Consider the following 15,660-nt stretch of genomic DNA (forward strand, 5'->3'; position numbering starts at 1 on the left):
AGAACCTTGGTTAGATTCTCCAGCTTTGCAAGGAGAGTCCCTCTAGGGGGAGCAAATCACTGTAAAACCAAATTTGCTTCCAGGTTGAGTCATAGCAGGACGAAACCCACCCCAGCCATCAGGTCCAGACACACTCCGGAAGGGGCCCACTCCCTTTATGTGATAATATTCAGATAATGAAGGGACAATGAGGGCACCAGATGGGTGGGACATAGAGGGAACTCATCTGAATTATGTTCCCTACTCTCTTTACCTCCATAAAGACTACTGAGCAGCCCATATAACTTCCATGGCATTTACCCTGCAGTCTCAGGAGGCTTGCTCTGGAGTGTCCCCTTGACCTGCTGTCCTGTTTGCAGTGGGTCCATAGCTTCCAGGAGTCCCTGGCTGTTTGCTGGTACCGAAGCAATACTATTGAGTACTTCTCTAATTAGAAAACCATCAGGGAAACCCAGAGCCCACCCCCTGTCTCTAACAGCCTCAGATAATGGTTCGGTAGAAGGGATCTCCCCAGAAAACACATAAGACACATTTTCAGATGGAGTTTTTGAAACTGTTAATCTTCCCACGGATGCATTTTTTCGGTCCAGACCCTTGTGGCCCCAAACGGGGACCTGCTGGAGGATCAGCATGGGCTCCACCCCAGGCGGCCCCTGGCCCCCTTCCACCACACTTTACATCTGCACTCCCAGGCACAGGTGTGAACAGCCACACACACACACACACACAGAGCCCTCTCTCTCCTCTTTCCACTTTCTTCATGCTCCACCTTGACCCCTGGTTAAAGAGCTGGTGAAGGAAAGAGATCAGGTGCCCCTCAGTAGAACACTGTGCTCTCACAGACCCCCTCAGGATGCTGAAGACAAGATGCAACTTCCATATCATCTTCTCACATGGCGAAGCTCAAACAACAAGATTCAGTGGTTTGGGGCTCCTACCACCTGGGGCCCCAAGGCAAGGACTTAGCCCCCTGCTCTTTACTCTGTGAGGCATCCTTTCCATGTGACAATCCCTCCTCCTAGCCTGTGGAGCCCCTTTGGGGTGTGTGAAACAATTTACCTGCAAGGTTCTCAGGGGAAGATGTTCTCTTAATGGGAGAGAAGCCAGGCAGCTTCTCAAATTGCAGGTTGTGGCAAAAGACTCCAGCAAGTAGCAAATCACAATGTAAGGAGCTCAGGGAGGTTGGGATGGGGAAGGACTCAAGAACCACCTTCCCTCTGGAGCCATACAGGTGCAGAGAGAACGGCCTCAGCAGTGGGGGTGTCCCCTTGGATTTGTGAGATGTGCCTGCTGAGCATATCTGAGGGACACATGCCCTCCCCTTTCTTGTTCTCCTAAGTGAGTCATAATTCCACTGGGAGACTGGCTTTTTGGCACCCAGGATACAGAGCTCTACTCCCATCATAAGAGGAAAATGCATTGCCAGTTGACAGTTAATACTCTTCAAGTGAGACAGGTATGGCAAAGAGTAGATCTCTTGTTCCCAGCAGGAAGCTTCTCACAGAAGCAGTGTTTCAGCCCTACCTCTTAAGACATCTGCTTTGCAGCCATCTCTAACGCTAGTCACTTCCTGGGTTACTCTAAAGGGAGAGTCAAAGCAGACACTTGAATCACGCACCGTAACTCCATTTTATTACAACATCAAGAGTTAGCTGCAGGAGGAATGGTACTAGAGATACACAGAGATTAAGCCACCCACAGTTGAATTGTCTACACCTTCCTATGAGGGAATAAATATCATGGGTCTCTGTACATGCATTGCAGGACAGGTGTGCATGTGTGTATTGTGTGCAGATGGATTCTCTCTAGGGTGTTGTTCTTTTAATTTCTTGACAGATGATGGTTGAATTCAGTGTCTTCTGGCATACTAGGAAGGGGCTTTCCCACTAAGACTGGGACCCAGCCTTTTTCTTCTGGAATTTTCTGAACTGAGACTGAATGGCCACAGCTGCGCGTTCTGTCTCTGGCGCATCCATGTCAATATCGAATTCTTCTTGAACTTTCTTCTGCCCATCTGTAACAAGAGAAAACACAAAGGTGAAGCCATCCATCACGGAGCTGAGAGCAGGAAGGCAGAAAGCCGTCAGTCACCACACGGCATGCACTCACCATCCCCAGCACAGGACCTGGTTTACAGAGTAGAGTCTGTCCTGACCCTCATCAGAGCCCAGGATTTAGCTGTCCTCTGCCTGCCCTAACTCTACACTTGCAAGAAACTGTGAAACTCAAGAACACAGTCCCAACCCCTCAGATACCTTCTGTATGTGATTTTCCATGTCTCATGGCCACATATCACATGGTGTTAAAAATATTAGCTATGATTTGACTTTTTCCTGAAAACCTCATAGAGACGATTTAAATAGAACTACAGATATTGACCCAATGGGGAACTGATATTCACAAGAGCTTTGGGTCAAAGTCACTGAGTTCCTGTATATACTTCTGATGCCAACGCAACTGCTGACTGAATGAAGGCTGCTGTTTCTATCATTGTCACCAATGGATGACCCCATCTGAACTTCACAATTTGGTTGATCTTCCACAGGTCTTACATTATGTTCCAGTGAGGGAGACTTAGCAATATGCTTGCTAAACTGGAAGGATTTAACTAACTCACACTGTAATAATTATAGAAAATAAGATAGAAGCCAAAACAAAGTGAAAGCTCAGACCGAGTGTCCCTTTTCACTGGGCATCAGCATCAACTTCTAGCCAAACATAAAAACAAATAAATAAATAAAATCCTCTAGTTATAAAAAGGAAGCATTGTCAAAACTCCTTCAGTCCAGAGAAAGTTAATCATCACAATTGCCAAACTATCTTTTTTAAAAACATAACAGGTGCGGACTGCCTTTAGCTCTGGTCATCTCAGGGTCCTGGGATCCAGTCCTGCACAGGGCTTCCTGCTCAGCAGTGAGTCTGCTTCTTCCTCTGTTTCTACCCCTCCACCCTGCTTATGCTTTCTCTCTCTCTCTCTCTCTCTCTCTCTCAAATAAATAAATAAAATCTTTAAAAAAAAATACAGGCCCAGGACCCCTCTCCAGACTCAGGGTTTCTGGTAGCAAAACCAAGTCACATGCACCAGCAGCCCTAGGGGAACACCAGGACTCCCTGTTTTCGTGAAAGGCTCTCAGATGATTCCATGATACAGCCAGAGTTGAGACTCAAACTACTTTGTCTACAGATGAAGCACCCAACATGGCCCTACAGTTAGCTCAAGGCAGACCCCAAAGCACTTGGGTCAAGACCTCACTGCCACCTGGACTTGCATCTGGAGCCCAACAGTGTACTGGGCACGTCCAGCTCCGGATGGGAATGTCTGTGGCACTTGAGGCAGGGACAGGGCTCTACCTCCGACTTTGACACCAGGCAGCCTGAATTCGTCATTCACTCACTTCCTTTCTCAGTGATTTTGGATAATAATGTTCAGGCAGCACCCCTCACAAAAAGGGTGGAGGACATGGGATTGTTTCAAGTGAGGCAGGCTTGTTCTTTCCTGCTTGCTCTGTTCTTTCTCTCCTAGATAGAAGATCGATGAAAGATAGGTAATAGAGAGATAGATGATAGATAGATAGATAAATTAGATAGATAGATGATGGATAGATAATATATAGATAGTAGATCGAAAATAGATAGATAGATAGATAGACAGACAGACAATAGACAGATAACAGGTAGATAATAGATAATAGATGATCAATAGATAATAGAGAAGGCATAGATGACAGATAATAGATAGATTGATAGATAATATATAGACAGTAGATAGACAATAGATAGACTATAGGCAGATAACAGGTAGATAATAGAAGATCAATAGACAGATAACAGAGTAGAGGTAGGTGACAGATAATAGATGATAGATAGATGGATAGATGATAGAAAGAAGATAGGTAGATAGAGAGAAAGATAAACAGAAGATAGACGCAGACAAATGATGATAAGGATATAAGGAGAAGGATAAGATAAGGATATACATTACATGAGTTGCACCTTATTTCAGGTGCAACTAGCTATGTGACATCCCCTTTGCAGACCCTAAGCAGACTCCTGTCCGTCTTTCCAGAGACAAAGCTGATCTGCTAGATCCCTCCAACCACACCTTCCTCCGGGAGGAGAGGACAGTGGCTTCGCAAGCCCTGCCAGACGGATACATCTGTGACCTAAACCAATAGACCCATTTTCCTCTACATTGGATTGGCTACCAGTGCCCGTAAGAGTAGTGCACTTAGAATGTCCCAATGTTCAGGGACTATTTGGGGGGTTATGTTTTTCTAACCCATGAGAGCCCAGATGATGCAGAGGACACAGTGGGTTTGTCTGCCCCTGCCTCAGTGCATTCACAGTTTAACAGCACTTCAGGGAACCTGTAAGGGATAGGGCCACTGGGCAGGGTAGGAGTTCCCTGAAGCTCATGTCAGTACCTTAAACACGTTTCTTTAGCATTACTGCATGAGCCTGGGACGGGGCCCTCCCAGCGATGGACCCTCGACACCAACCATGTCGGCAGGTAAGTAGCACCTTCAGCACTAGGAGTCATCATATGACAGTTCAGAGCCCCAAATACTCTTCCTCCCTGAGGGACCCTTGCATCCGATTGCAATGGGGGAGACCAGCTGTCATTCAAGGGTACCCAGAAAACCTCCCTTTTAGATTTAAAACAATGCTGCAACCTGCAGGCTTTGAACAACCTGAGTCCCCTTAATAACCATGACAAAAACAACAATATTATTTTTTGACAAATGAGAAGGTATGGAAAATTACGTACATCTAAGAAATATATGAGATTCTGAGCATGGGTCATAAAAATAACTGTCACAATCATCTCTGAAACTAATATCTCTAGCTGAAAGTGATTTATGCGTTCCTCCCTCTGCTGGAAAAATATCACAATGTTGGAAAAGAAAGCACTAATATTTCAGGAATTGTTACTTTCTGTTTACTTGGCAGAGTCAGGCATTCCCTGGGGAAGTTCTGACACTGTGACTCCTTCCACCAGGATTTCCAGAGCAGAGCAGGAGGCCCCAGAATGTGGTGGAGAAATGGGGGACAACTAGATTGGGGGCACAGGGCTCACTACCACTGAGCAAGGGTCTACCGATGGCTTGGTGTGGCCCTGAGACTAGGAAAGCAGGGCTCAGAGAGCCCCAGACTCAGCAGCAGGAGGCCGGGAGGTGCCCCGGCAAAGCCTCCGTGGCACCGGCAGAGGGGCACAGTCCTTGATGAACAAGATGCAGAGCATGGCTACACTAGAGTGACATAAGGAAGCGTCGTTTAACGGGGAGGGAGGGGTGCCACCGGGAATGGTCAGGGCCTGGGTACGGAGAAGGGACTCACAGCCATCCAGGGGTGGGCACCTTCAGACACACAGCTCCTGAGAAACCCCCACGGAGGGTGAGCTCTGGATGGGCTGTTAAGCCCCTCTGTGCCTAAAACCATGCCTGCCCTCAGCACCTGGCCAGGGACCAAGGGAAAGGCAGCTTCGCCTCAGACAGGCAGTGCCCTCCAGCCTTCTCTGGGATGAGACTGACTCCCTCCCAACCCTCAGGTAGTCCTGATCCCCGTGAGGCAGCTGGCAGAAGCCAGTAGAGTGATTTAGGGATGTGTCTCACGGCTGTGGGACTCTCAGGAAGGTTCATAGCTTCTCTGGGTCTCAGTTTGCTTATCTGGAAAATACAGAGGCAAAATCATTTTTAGAAGTCAGTTCCACGTAGGCCCTGGTGTTCTGTGCAGATGAGGGCCATGCTATAAATTGAATTCCTAGCCCAGTGGTATTGAGCAGGATAGGTCAGAGCTGCAAAGCGTGTGGAGGGAGTTAGAGCAGTCACATGGCTCCCCAGTCCCCGCGCCCTTCACCTGCTCAGACTCTTGAATGCTTGGGGCCTGATGCAGAGGGAAAAGGAAGGGAAGGGGAGGGGAGTGGAGGGAAGGGGTTAGGAGGGCAGGGGAGGGGAGGGGAAGGGAAGAGATGCTTCCCAGCAGGGCCAGCCACACAGCCATCACAGGCAATGAGACCATGGCGCCAAGGGGTCAGACCCTCCCCAGCCTCTTGGACGGCAGGTGGTGTTTGCTGTGCTTGTGACTTCACATCCTTGCTCAGCAGCACAAGGCCCAGAGGCTACACAGAAAGACAGGTGCAGCCCACAACCACAGGTCATGTGAATATCAACTCTGCCAGTCCCCAGTCACCGGCGCTTGGAGGCACTGAAGGGGGCCCAGACCCTGTGCAAAAGGCGTGGTAGATGTAAATGAGCAGAGGGAATACGTGTGCTGTTCTCATCTCCAGACACCCTGTAGCCGTTCCCCAAATGCTTCTACTTGTCACTTCACAAAAATGCGTGCGGGCTTACAGCTGGGCAGGGCGGGCTCTCCACCTGACATTTGTGTCCAGAATCCCGGTAGGCAAAAGGCATAGGGACCCGGTTCCTGGTGATGGTTTTCCACCAGCCTGAGCGGGCAGTAGTGCCCCTGCCCATTACCGCATGGCTGCTATTACCCCATCTCTCTGGAGTACAGGGATTTTATCATTTCTGTGCGTCCCTCTGTGAAGACATTCTGAAGCTGACCAGCAGAATGGTCAAGACGTTATTCATACCAATTAGCTGGTCGTAAAAAGCTAGTGATTGCCGACTCCCCCGAGAATAAGAGGGAACCCGACTTCCTGACCACGTAGCTCTGGGCTGTGAGAGGCACCACCACAGCTGCAACGTCCTGTGAGTTCAGGTGGGCGGGAAGCCCCCACAAGCCGTTCAGATTTCCCCCAGCTCTGGCAGGCCTGGTCTCAATGGTGTGAGGCCGTCTGGGCCATTACTACCCCCACATTATCTACCTGCCCTTCTATTGGCCTCCGTTCCAGTCCGTGTCCACCAATCTTCCCTTGCAGAACCAGCTGCACAACGGTCCCAAACAACGAGACTTCTCTCCCTCGGCAGAAACTTCATCAGACAACCAAGCCATAGCCCAGAGCCCAGCCGCCGGCCAGCACCATGAGCGCTGACGCCCCTCAGGGCTCGAGAGTCTTGGGATTCAGTGCTGCCCTGCCCTGTCCCCAGGAAGAAACCCCGTGCTGTCCGGTAGATATTCCTTATGCTATTTTTCTGAAATACTGCCTTTTCCTTGCAGAAACTGAGACAGAAAGTGGCTCTGCTGTTGTGGATTTTATGATGCCCTAAGAGAGATGTACAGGCAGCCATTCTTAAAGATGTCATTGTCATAAGAGCGACCCTTCGCTGAGCATGAAATAGGTTCTCCCTCATAGAGTTAAGTGGTTTTTCTTCCACAGATCATTTGACGGCAAATGTAAAATAAAGAATCATAAATAGAAAAGGAAGCAGCTACTACCAGTCCAAGACAACCCCAGGTGAATACTGCAAGTCTTCCATATGGCCGCGAAAATCCCTCGTAGGGGAAAATGGTTTGACGTGCCAAAATACCATTTGTGTGCATGTATTCTGATCAACACAGAGCCCGCGCTAGAAGAGTGGTCCTCCAATCAGAGCTAGAGCCCATCAACAGGTTCTTACTGGTCACCCGTGGCCACCTGCCCGGCTGCCATTACAGAGTGCCCCCGACTGGACAATTTGGATGACAGACATCCGTTCTCTCTCAGTTGAAGCTCAAGTCCTCGACTAACACGTGAGCGGGTTCCATTTTTCCAGAGACCTCTACATTGTCATAAACTCAGAAACAAATATATTTAATAGTTCCTTCGATCAAGCATGGGATACTTATATAAGTATATATAAGTATATACTTGTACTGTGCCTGGCTTGCCGACAGCCACCTTCCGGCTGTGTCCTCACATGGTCTGGCATCTCTTCTCCTTCCTATAAGGACACCGGTCAGATACCATAAAAAGCCTAGATTTAACTTAATCACCTCATCAAAGTCCCTATCTCCAAACTTGGCCTCATTCTAAGGGACTAGGTGCAGGGCTTTAGCATATGAATTTGGGGGACAAAATTCAACCTAGAATAACACTTCACCTAACTTTGGGCCCTAAAGGGTTCAAAGGAGCTTTTATTCTTTCCCTTGTCTGGCTGTTGCATTCTCAAGAGCTGCAGGAAATGCCCACTGTCCCCATTTCTCAAAGGCACAGAGACCATGGTGTGCCTCTCCCAAGATCACCTGGTGAGTGCTGGCCAAGGGCTGATCAGGAAGCCCAGCCTTGCTCCAAATCTTGGCTTTAATCAGCAGGGTAGCATTACTTTCAGATCCCTAGAGGCCAACATGACAGACTTTTGTGTGGACCAGCTAATATTTCTTAGGGGGAAAGAAAATTTTAAATGGTCCAAGTTAAACACATGATACAATTAAACAGTTTGCAAAATCTGCTCATTTACTAGGCAGTCCAGGAGAATTTACACCAAATTTTACCATGCGGCAAATGGTGGAGAAGGCCTCATGTCGGTCCATCACTGTTCTAAGGGCTGAGAGAGAGAAAAGAAGAAGCCCAAAGACCCTTTCTGTCAGGGAGAAACAGAAAATAGAAAGGTAAATGTACAAATAAATAATGGAATTTCATAAATTCCAAAAACAATGTGTGTGTGTGTGTGTGTGTGTGCGCGTGTGCGTGCACGTGCGCGCACACGCTGTGTGCCCGCCTGCATGTTATGAGGTCAGTCAAGGGTTCCAGGAAAGAGACAGGGTCAGGGGAGGAGGCTTGTCCCCAAAGGGAGGTGAAGACCCAGCTGCCCAGGGAGGGACGGCAGGGCCTCTGCACTGCCAAGAAACAACACGTTTTGAAAAATTATTCTCCATCCGTGCATCCACAATCTAAGTAGCAGACTTCAAATAATTAGCACAAATTCCTTAGAAATTAACAGACACGTAGTCATCCAGAACATAAGAGCTATTCCTGGATCCTGTGACAGCCCAGGATCTGATAAAAAGTTTGAAACTCAGCATCATATTAACCCCCATGCTTGACCGAAGGAACTATTAAATATATTTGTTTCTGAGTTTATGACAATGTAGAGTCATTGCCTGGAGGTACTGGTAGTAAGTCATGAACATGGGGGCTTGTGCGCGCGCACACACGCACACACGGTCATTTACATACTTATAACTCTCCATATTCTAAGAGGTATTTTATAGAAACAAATTACCTCCCAAGTCCTAATCCTGTAGATCAGAAATTTGTGCATAAGCAGTAAATTGGGATATAATTGTCCTGAGTAGGAGTTTGCCTTGATTAGGAGGCACAGCACAGAGCCTACTATAAAAGGACCTAAATTTTAGCACACCATTAAGAAATAACAGTCATTTAACTTAAGTATGCCTTGCAAATGGGGTATTGTAATACTAAAGTTCTTAGAATGCCCTACTGTCTTTCAGGGTATAATATGAAGGTGGAAAGAATTCACATCTGTCCATTGTGTTGCCCTTGATATACTTAAACTAATTGATACACAGTAACACAGTAACACAGTAACGTGAGCTCCTGGAGCTTCTCAGCTGGGTCTCCGCCCTCTCCGGCACCCAGGTCCCCTACTGGGAAAGGATAGCCAGTGTGGCTTTCTGCACAAGGACACAAACCCAGGCCCTTGAGACAGGGAAAGCAAAGAGACCAGCAAGAAAAGCAAGCAAAGAATGGAATTCTTATCCCTTAAGCCTCAAATTGAATCCAAATGCACCCAGGGAACAAGGGACCTGGTGTTAGAGAGGAGGTCATGTCCTCCCTCACAAAAAAAATACTAAAGATAATTTTGTATGCCTAGTTCCAAAAAATTCTGGCATCAGTATCTTATGAAATGCCAATTTAAAAAAGAAAGCTGGGGACAAACCCAGTCGGCCATGAGTTACAGCATTCCCCCGTGGCTGGGCCTGTGCGTGGAATGCCAGCAAGCCGGCACCAGAGCTCTGAGCTCCAAGCGGCTTCTCGTTCCTGCCCGCTGGCTTGGGATTTATTGAATGGGGGCTGCTGGTGCGGAGAATTGCAATTTTCCAGGTCTTGGCTAAGCAGTGGAGATTAATGAACAAGGTCAGATATTAGCAGCAGCAGGAGCGAGGGCTGCCTGCATCTCCTGTGTTCCCACACCCAATAAACACATATTTCCCACTTGTAACTTTCCACACACCAAGGTAGCACCTTTTTGATTCTCCCAGCTTTTCCAAGAGAGAGAAATTCTCTGGTGTCCTAAAAGAGAGGCATTCTGAGACCCACAGTCTCCACTGTGCAAAACGGGCTGTTGTTAATGCAAAGCCTAATTGGGCCGGCTGAAAGCACTGGCTTACTTCCAGCTCCTACGGCCTCTGCCTCCATGGGGCCACTGCTCTGCCCCCGACATCCATGCATCTTGCTTATAGACAAAGACTATGGGGCTGGGCCCTTTAGGTAACCTCTGGTTACACAGAGGTGTTGCTGAGATCAAATTCTCCCCAAAATTCATTAAGGCCAGGAACAGAACAAACAAGAAGACAGAAATATCATTGAAAAAACTATATTTTTTTTTTTTTTTTTGGAGAGGCAAAATGGCTCCTAGTTGTACTGGTCCGCGAGGGCTGTGGAACACAGCAGGGGACTTCAAAGGCAGAAATGGATTTGCTCACAGTCTGGAGGCTGGAAGTCGGAGATCAAGGTGCATGCAGAGTTTGCTCCTCTGAAGCCCCCCTCCTGGGCCTGCAGACCCATCTTCTTCCTGTGTCCTCCCATGGTCGACCCTTGTGCGAGTCCGGGTCCTGACCTCTTCTTATAAGAACCAGTTGTCCTGGATTAAGACCTATGTTAATGACCTCATTTGACCTTAACCACTTCTTTAAAGACCCTGTCTCCAAATACAATCCCATTCTGGAGTGCTAGGGGATCAGGGCTTCAACCAATGAATGTTGGGAGGGGCAGACGCAGTTCAGCCCATAACACCAGCCACAATGCTTACATTTTTCTAGGAAAAAAAAAATAAAGATAGGCAAATGAGGTATGAAGAAAAAGCTTCACCAGGGAAAGCTCAAATTCAAGTTCCAACCGACTGAGTGTATTCAGATTTGCCTTTCTGGGGTTCAGATGCTTCCCTGTGTTTGCGATGGAGATGATCATGAGTTGAGACTTGTTTTAGAGGGACAAGGAGAAAGTGTGCACTAGCCTGCCTTGTCACATATAAAGAACAGTTACAATTACCACTACCTGAGATGGTGACAGGCAGACGGGCTAAGCCAGGACCCTCTCCTTCCACCAGCTCCACCGGCTCCACCACAGATGCTGACCTGCTGGAGGCAAACCATTCCCAGGTGTCCGAGAAGGACGACTCTGCTCCCCAGACTGAGCGCCAGCCGGGCAGGTGCAGCGCAGTGGGTTCTGAGAAAGCAGAAGTGAGCACTGGCAGTGGCCAGCAAACACAGAAAGACCCCGTCTCTGACAAGCACAGAGGCAGAGGCTTTGGATCTCTCTGGAGCACGAGCCTGGCAGTCATGAGCCAGGCAGCCCCACTGGTGGGGTTTCTGCTGGAACAACCTGCATGGTCAGGTGTTTCTGGATGCAGTGCTCCTGGAGGTGCACGGTACAGGCTGGGCTCCCTGCCTTTCAGAAATTCTGTAGGGTGCTGATACCCTGTAATAACCCCCTTGTGCTGAATCTAGCGACAGTGGTTCTGTTGTCTCTGCCACCATTTGCTGCAGGCAGGCCTGGTTTATAGGGGGGCAGTGATGTTACGTAAGGAAAGGGGGTCATCCCCCATGTGTTTAGGGATCAGAGAGCTGGCTTTCATTTTATTTTCATAGAAAATTCTTTAGTACTTACAGGAGAATAGCTTGAATCAAAGTAGGTAAAGGAGAACCCTTTGAGAGGTGAGGATAACATACCAAATGTCTCTTTCCCTCTTTTAAGCACATGCAAAGAATGAAAATTCCTTCCCAGGAATCAACAGCTAACTTCCCTTACAGCACACCCCCCTGAAAAGCCACAATTTGCCTTTGTCCACATGCTGACAAAGAAAAATGACTTCAGGTTGATTGGGAGGACAGAGAACAAAGGAGTCATCCATCACCTTAGACCAGCCCTCCACGCAAGCCAGCCAGATACGTACGTGCTCGAGAAACTCCATAAGCAGAAATGGACTGTGGCCGAATCTGCTCCTTGCATCCACTTATCCCCCCTTCCTTAATTATAAATCCAAAACTAGGTTTCCAACCTCCTTGCTGTTGGGTATGGCCACACAACTAGTTTCTAGCCAGTATGATGTTGGTGGGAAAAAAGAAATCTAAAAGAAAGCTGACGCTCTGTACTTTTTTTCTTATTCCTACCAGCTTTCTGCTGGGCAGAATGCAAATGCAATGGCTAGCACTTAAGCAGCCATTTTGGGCCATAAATTAAAAGTCTCATGCTGGGGTGCCTGGGTGGCTCAGTGGGTTAAAGCCTCTGCCTTTGGCTCAGGTCATGATCCCAGGGTCCTGGGATCAAGCCCCACATTGGGCTCTCTGCTCAGCGGGGACCCTGCTTCCCTTCCACTCTCTCTCTCTGCCTACCTCTCTGCCTACTTTGATTTCTGTCAAATAAATAAATAAAGTCTTAAAAATAAAAAGCTATAACTTTAAAAAAAAAGTCTCATGCAAAGAGCAATACAGGGGCTTAATGCTCCTTGTAACTATCCTGACTGCCCTCAACTACCTACCTTTTCTATGAGGAAGAGATAACTTTATTGTTTAGGCTGTTGTTATTTTAGGATCTCAGCTTCTTGTAGATGAACCTCATCTACTTACACATATATTATAATGAGCATATAATTCATTTGAATTTATTTCAGGCTAATAACAAATTCAAATATAGATCACTGTATATTGGCTATATTTTCCTCCCTTTTAACTATATGTTTTTTTTTTTCTTCTGCTATGTGCATTTGTCCAATTTCTGATATGGCTGGCCATTTCTTTACAGCACTTAGAACTTTTAAAACCTCAGGGTTTTTAAAGAAATATTTCCAATATATTCAGTAACCTTTGCCAAACATTACTTTCAGGCTTTCGAACCATGGCTTCTGACTCCATAGCCTTCCCCTCTCATACTTTTGGAAGTATGTAACTTGGAATACTCGAAAATACAGGAAACAAATGTGAGTTTTCCTTAATCAGGATGTAGCATCCTCCCTTCAATCTGCTCCAAGACCACTTTTTTCTTCTTTCAGAGCTTTGGAATATTAACTGTTTTCCCTTTCTCTTATATGACCTGGTTTTACCGTTTCAGAAGGGTGAAATCTTCTCGGGCTCATTTGCCCCTACCTGCTAACACTCAAAGTTTCAAAGGTTTAAACTCTGAACATTTCAGCATCACGGAGAATTTTATAAAGTTCTCTGGTGTTAAAATGAAAGAAAATGCATTCATAATGACAGGCCATCTTCAAGCAGCCTCCAAGGAGCACTAGCTCACCTCATTAATGTAGAAACCTGAAGGTCTTCGCTCCCCCTTGCCTATCATTCCAGAGAACGTGCCTTTAGAGGGAAAGGAGGAGCTAAGGCAAATGGACTGCTTTCCAGACTTGGTGAGGCAGGAAGGGAAAGGCTCCCAAGTCTACAGAGCAGAGGAGCCCCGGGCTGTGGCGAGGCAGCAGCGTGGATAGAAAAAGCATTACATGCGCCCCAGAAAGGGACCAACACTGTGTTCAGACATTGGCCTGGAGACCTCTTCTCCCCTGTGCTCTGCGGCAATGCCTGGTGAGTGAGGCCTTCCTCCAGCCATGTGCCGATGGCCGGCTTCAGCCCTGGCATATGTTTCTGTGTTCTTCCTGGATCCCCACAGCAGCTAAGCGGCAGGGCTGCGCTATCTCAGCGGACACATTCTCACCCTGGCTCTCGGCCCTGTGCCTCTAATCCCAGTGGACAGGCATGTTCCTGTGCAGATTTTCAGGAAATACAAGCTTCCTTAGATGTGCAGGACCATTGGCAGATGTGTCCATTGTGTATACAGAATTTGACTCTGGGGAGGCAATGCTCTGGGTGACACCTGAAAAGGGGGTGTCTGTGAAGCGAAGCCAGAGGCAGCTGCATGGCAGGTGCAGCTGTGGTCAGGCTGATGAACATGGCTGCTGCTTAGATCTCAGAGTTGAGGCTGCCGCCAGCCCGGACGCTCTGTCCAGTCATGCATCATGTGCCTCCTTTCCCTCCCTGCTCCTCTCACTCACAGCAAGAAAGACAAGACTACTCATGTTGCCGACTTCCATATTTTAAATATCCTTCAAATGTCCTGAACATGACCATGCATTCCGTGTTGTAATATCCTAAGGACAGGGATGGCTTTGCACAGAGGTGTGAGCCTCTATCACAAAGGTGTAGACATAAATTGGTTCCAGGAACCGTCAGTTGTGGGTTTAAATTCCACGCAGGCTGGTGTCCTGACCCCACTAGCCTCTGCTTCCCTGTTCCTTTGCGTATGCTCGACGCACCGCTTCTGTTTGCTTTTTCAAATGCCACCGTCTTACAAGCTCATGGCCAAGCTGATCTGTTGGAAAGAGCTTCTTAGAGGGCCGTCATTTTAAGCTTTGGATTTGTTATTCTGCTCGCCAGAAAGATGGATTCACATAGTTGTAAGAAGAGAATAAAGTCAAATGCCCAGGACAGAATGAGGTTAGGTGGTATCTGGGCTCAGCAGGTGAGCCACATCTGGTATCCAGACCCAGAAGGACTAGCCAACAGCTGAGTTTGGGTTTTGCTTTAAAGAATTATTTCATGATAATGTTCCAACAACTCATCTGAGGAAGAAAAGGAATAAGAAGCGCTTTCCCAGGTCGTGGTGAAGTTCGGAGTCTCCCCATATCTCCTACTGGTTTCGGAGAGCCAGCCCCTGAGAAAAATTCAGATGTGAACCGTGCTTGGTCTGATGAGACATTGTCACTGTTTAAGCAAGAATTTTTATGTCCCGCTTTGACAGGGGAGCCATCAAACCACCCCCCCACACACACACACACAGAAGTCCTTACAGACCAAAAATAAAGCAGAGTATTTTTATTTCAAGAATTCCAAAAACAGAGAAATTTCCAGTGTCAGGCAACATGATCTAATCTTACTCAGTTTCTAAATAGCCTTTTTTTTTTAAAAAAAAATCATTTTTCAAAGGATCAGCATTGAAATAGCATCCCTTGAAGCATTCTGATGATCAACAGAGGTAATGGAAGCATTTCCGTCTAGATCAAAAATATAAGCAGTGATAAAATATCCATTTGGGGTTGCAGTTGCTCAAGGGAACATTAATAGAGGCAGATATCAAGAAACTGATATGGAAAACCAATTTAGGCAGGATGTTCGGGGAAAATGTCTAACATCGGTCTGTTAAAGAATAGAAGTGCTCCCCAGAGCTGAGGCATCCGACCTTTCACTAAAGTCATTTTAAGCTGAACTGAGGAAATACACACCAGAGATATATTTTGCCAGCTGTGCATGGCCAGAGTGACCTAACAGTCTACTTCCATCTCCGATATGTAATTGGCAAGATGTTACAGTTTTTTCAACTTTGAGATGTGTGAACAGAATAAGATTGCTCATTTTATCCGCAGGTAGCTCCCTGAGTCTTTTAAGACACGATTCTCACTTTCCACCAACTACTCTGGCTCGTAATTTCAAAGTTATAGTTCAAATCCTCCACTCATTGCCATAATTTAGAGTCTCTCTGGGCTGGGTTTATAGAAAATGCAAAGCAAGACATTTTTCCAAGAGTGGCTATAACTCAATGTTCCTTTG

The 15,660-nt window shown here is 47.1% G+C and overlaps 1 protein-coding gene across 1 annotated transcript in view; it reads right to left on the reverse strand.

The window, feature by feature from the left end:
• Window positions 1-1,610: 1,610 nt before the first annotated feature.
• The window catches only part of PCP4 (Purkinje cell protein 4), a 54,029-nt gene continuing 39,979 nt past the window's right edge, over window positions 1,611-15,660 (reverse strand). The window contains exon 3 of the mRNA XM_082744931.1: window positions 1,611-2,014. Within this exon, the coding sequence (XP_082601057.1) occupies window positions 1,887-2,014 (128 nt within the window). The 3' untranslated portion in view covers window positions 1,611-1,886. The remainder of the gene's footprint in view (window positions 2,015-15,660) is intronic.

This window comes from Mustela nivalis (genome assembly GCF_964662115.1).
Source record: "Mustela nivalis genome assembly, chromosome: 1".
Lineage (NCBI taxonomy): Eukaryota > Metazoa > Chordata > Mammalia > Carnivora > Mustelidae > Mustela > Mustela nivalis.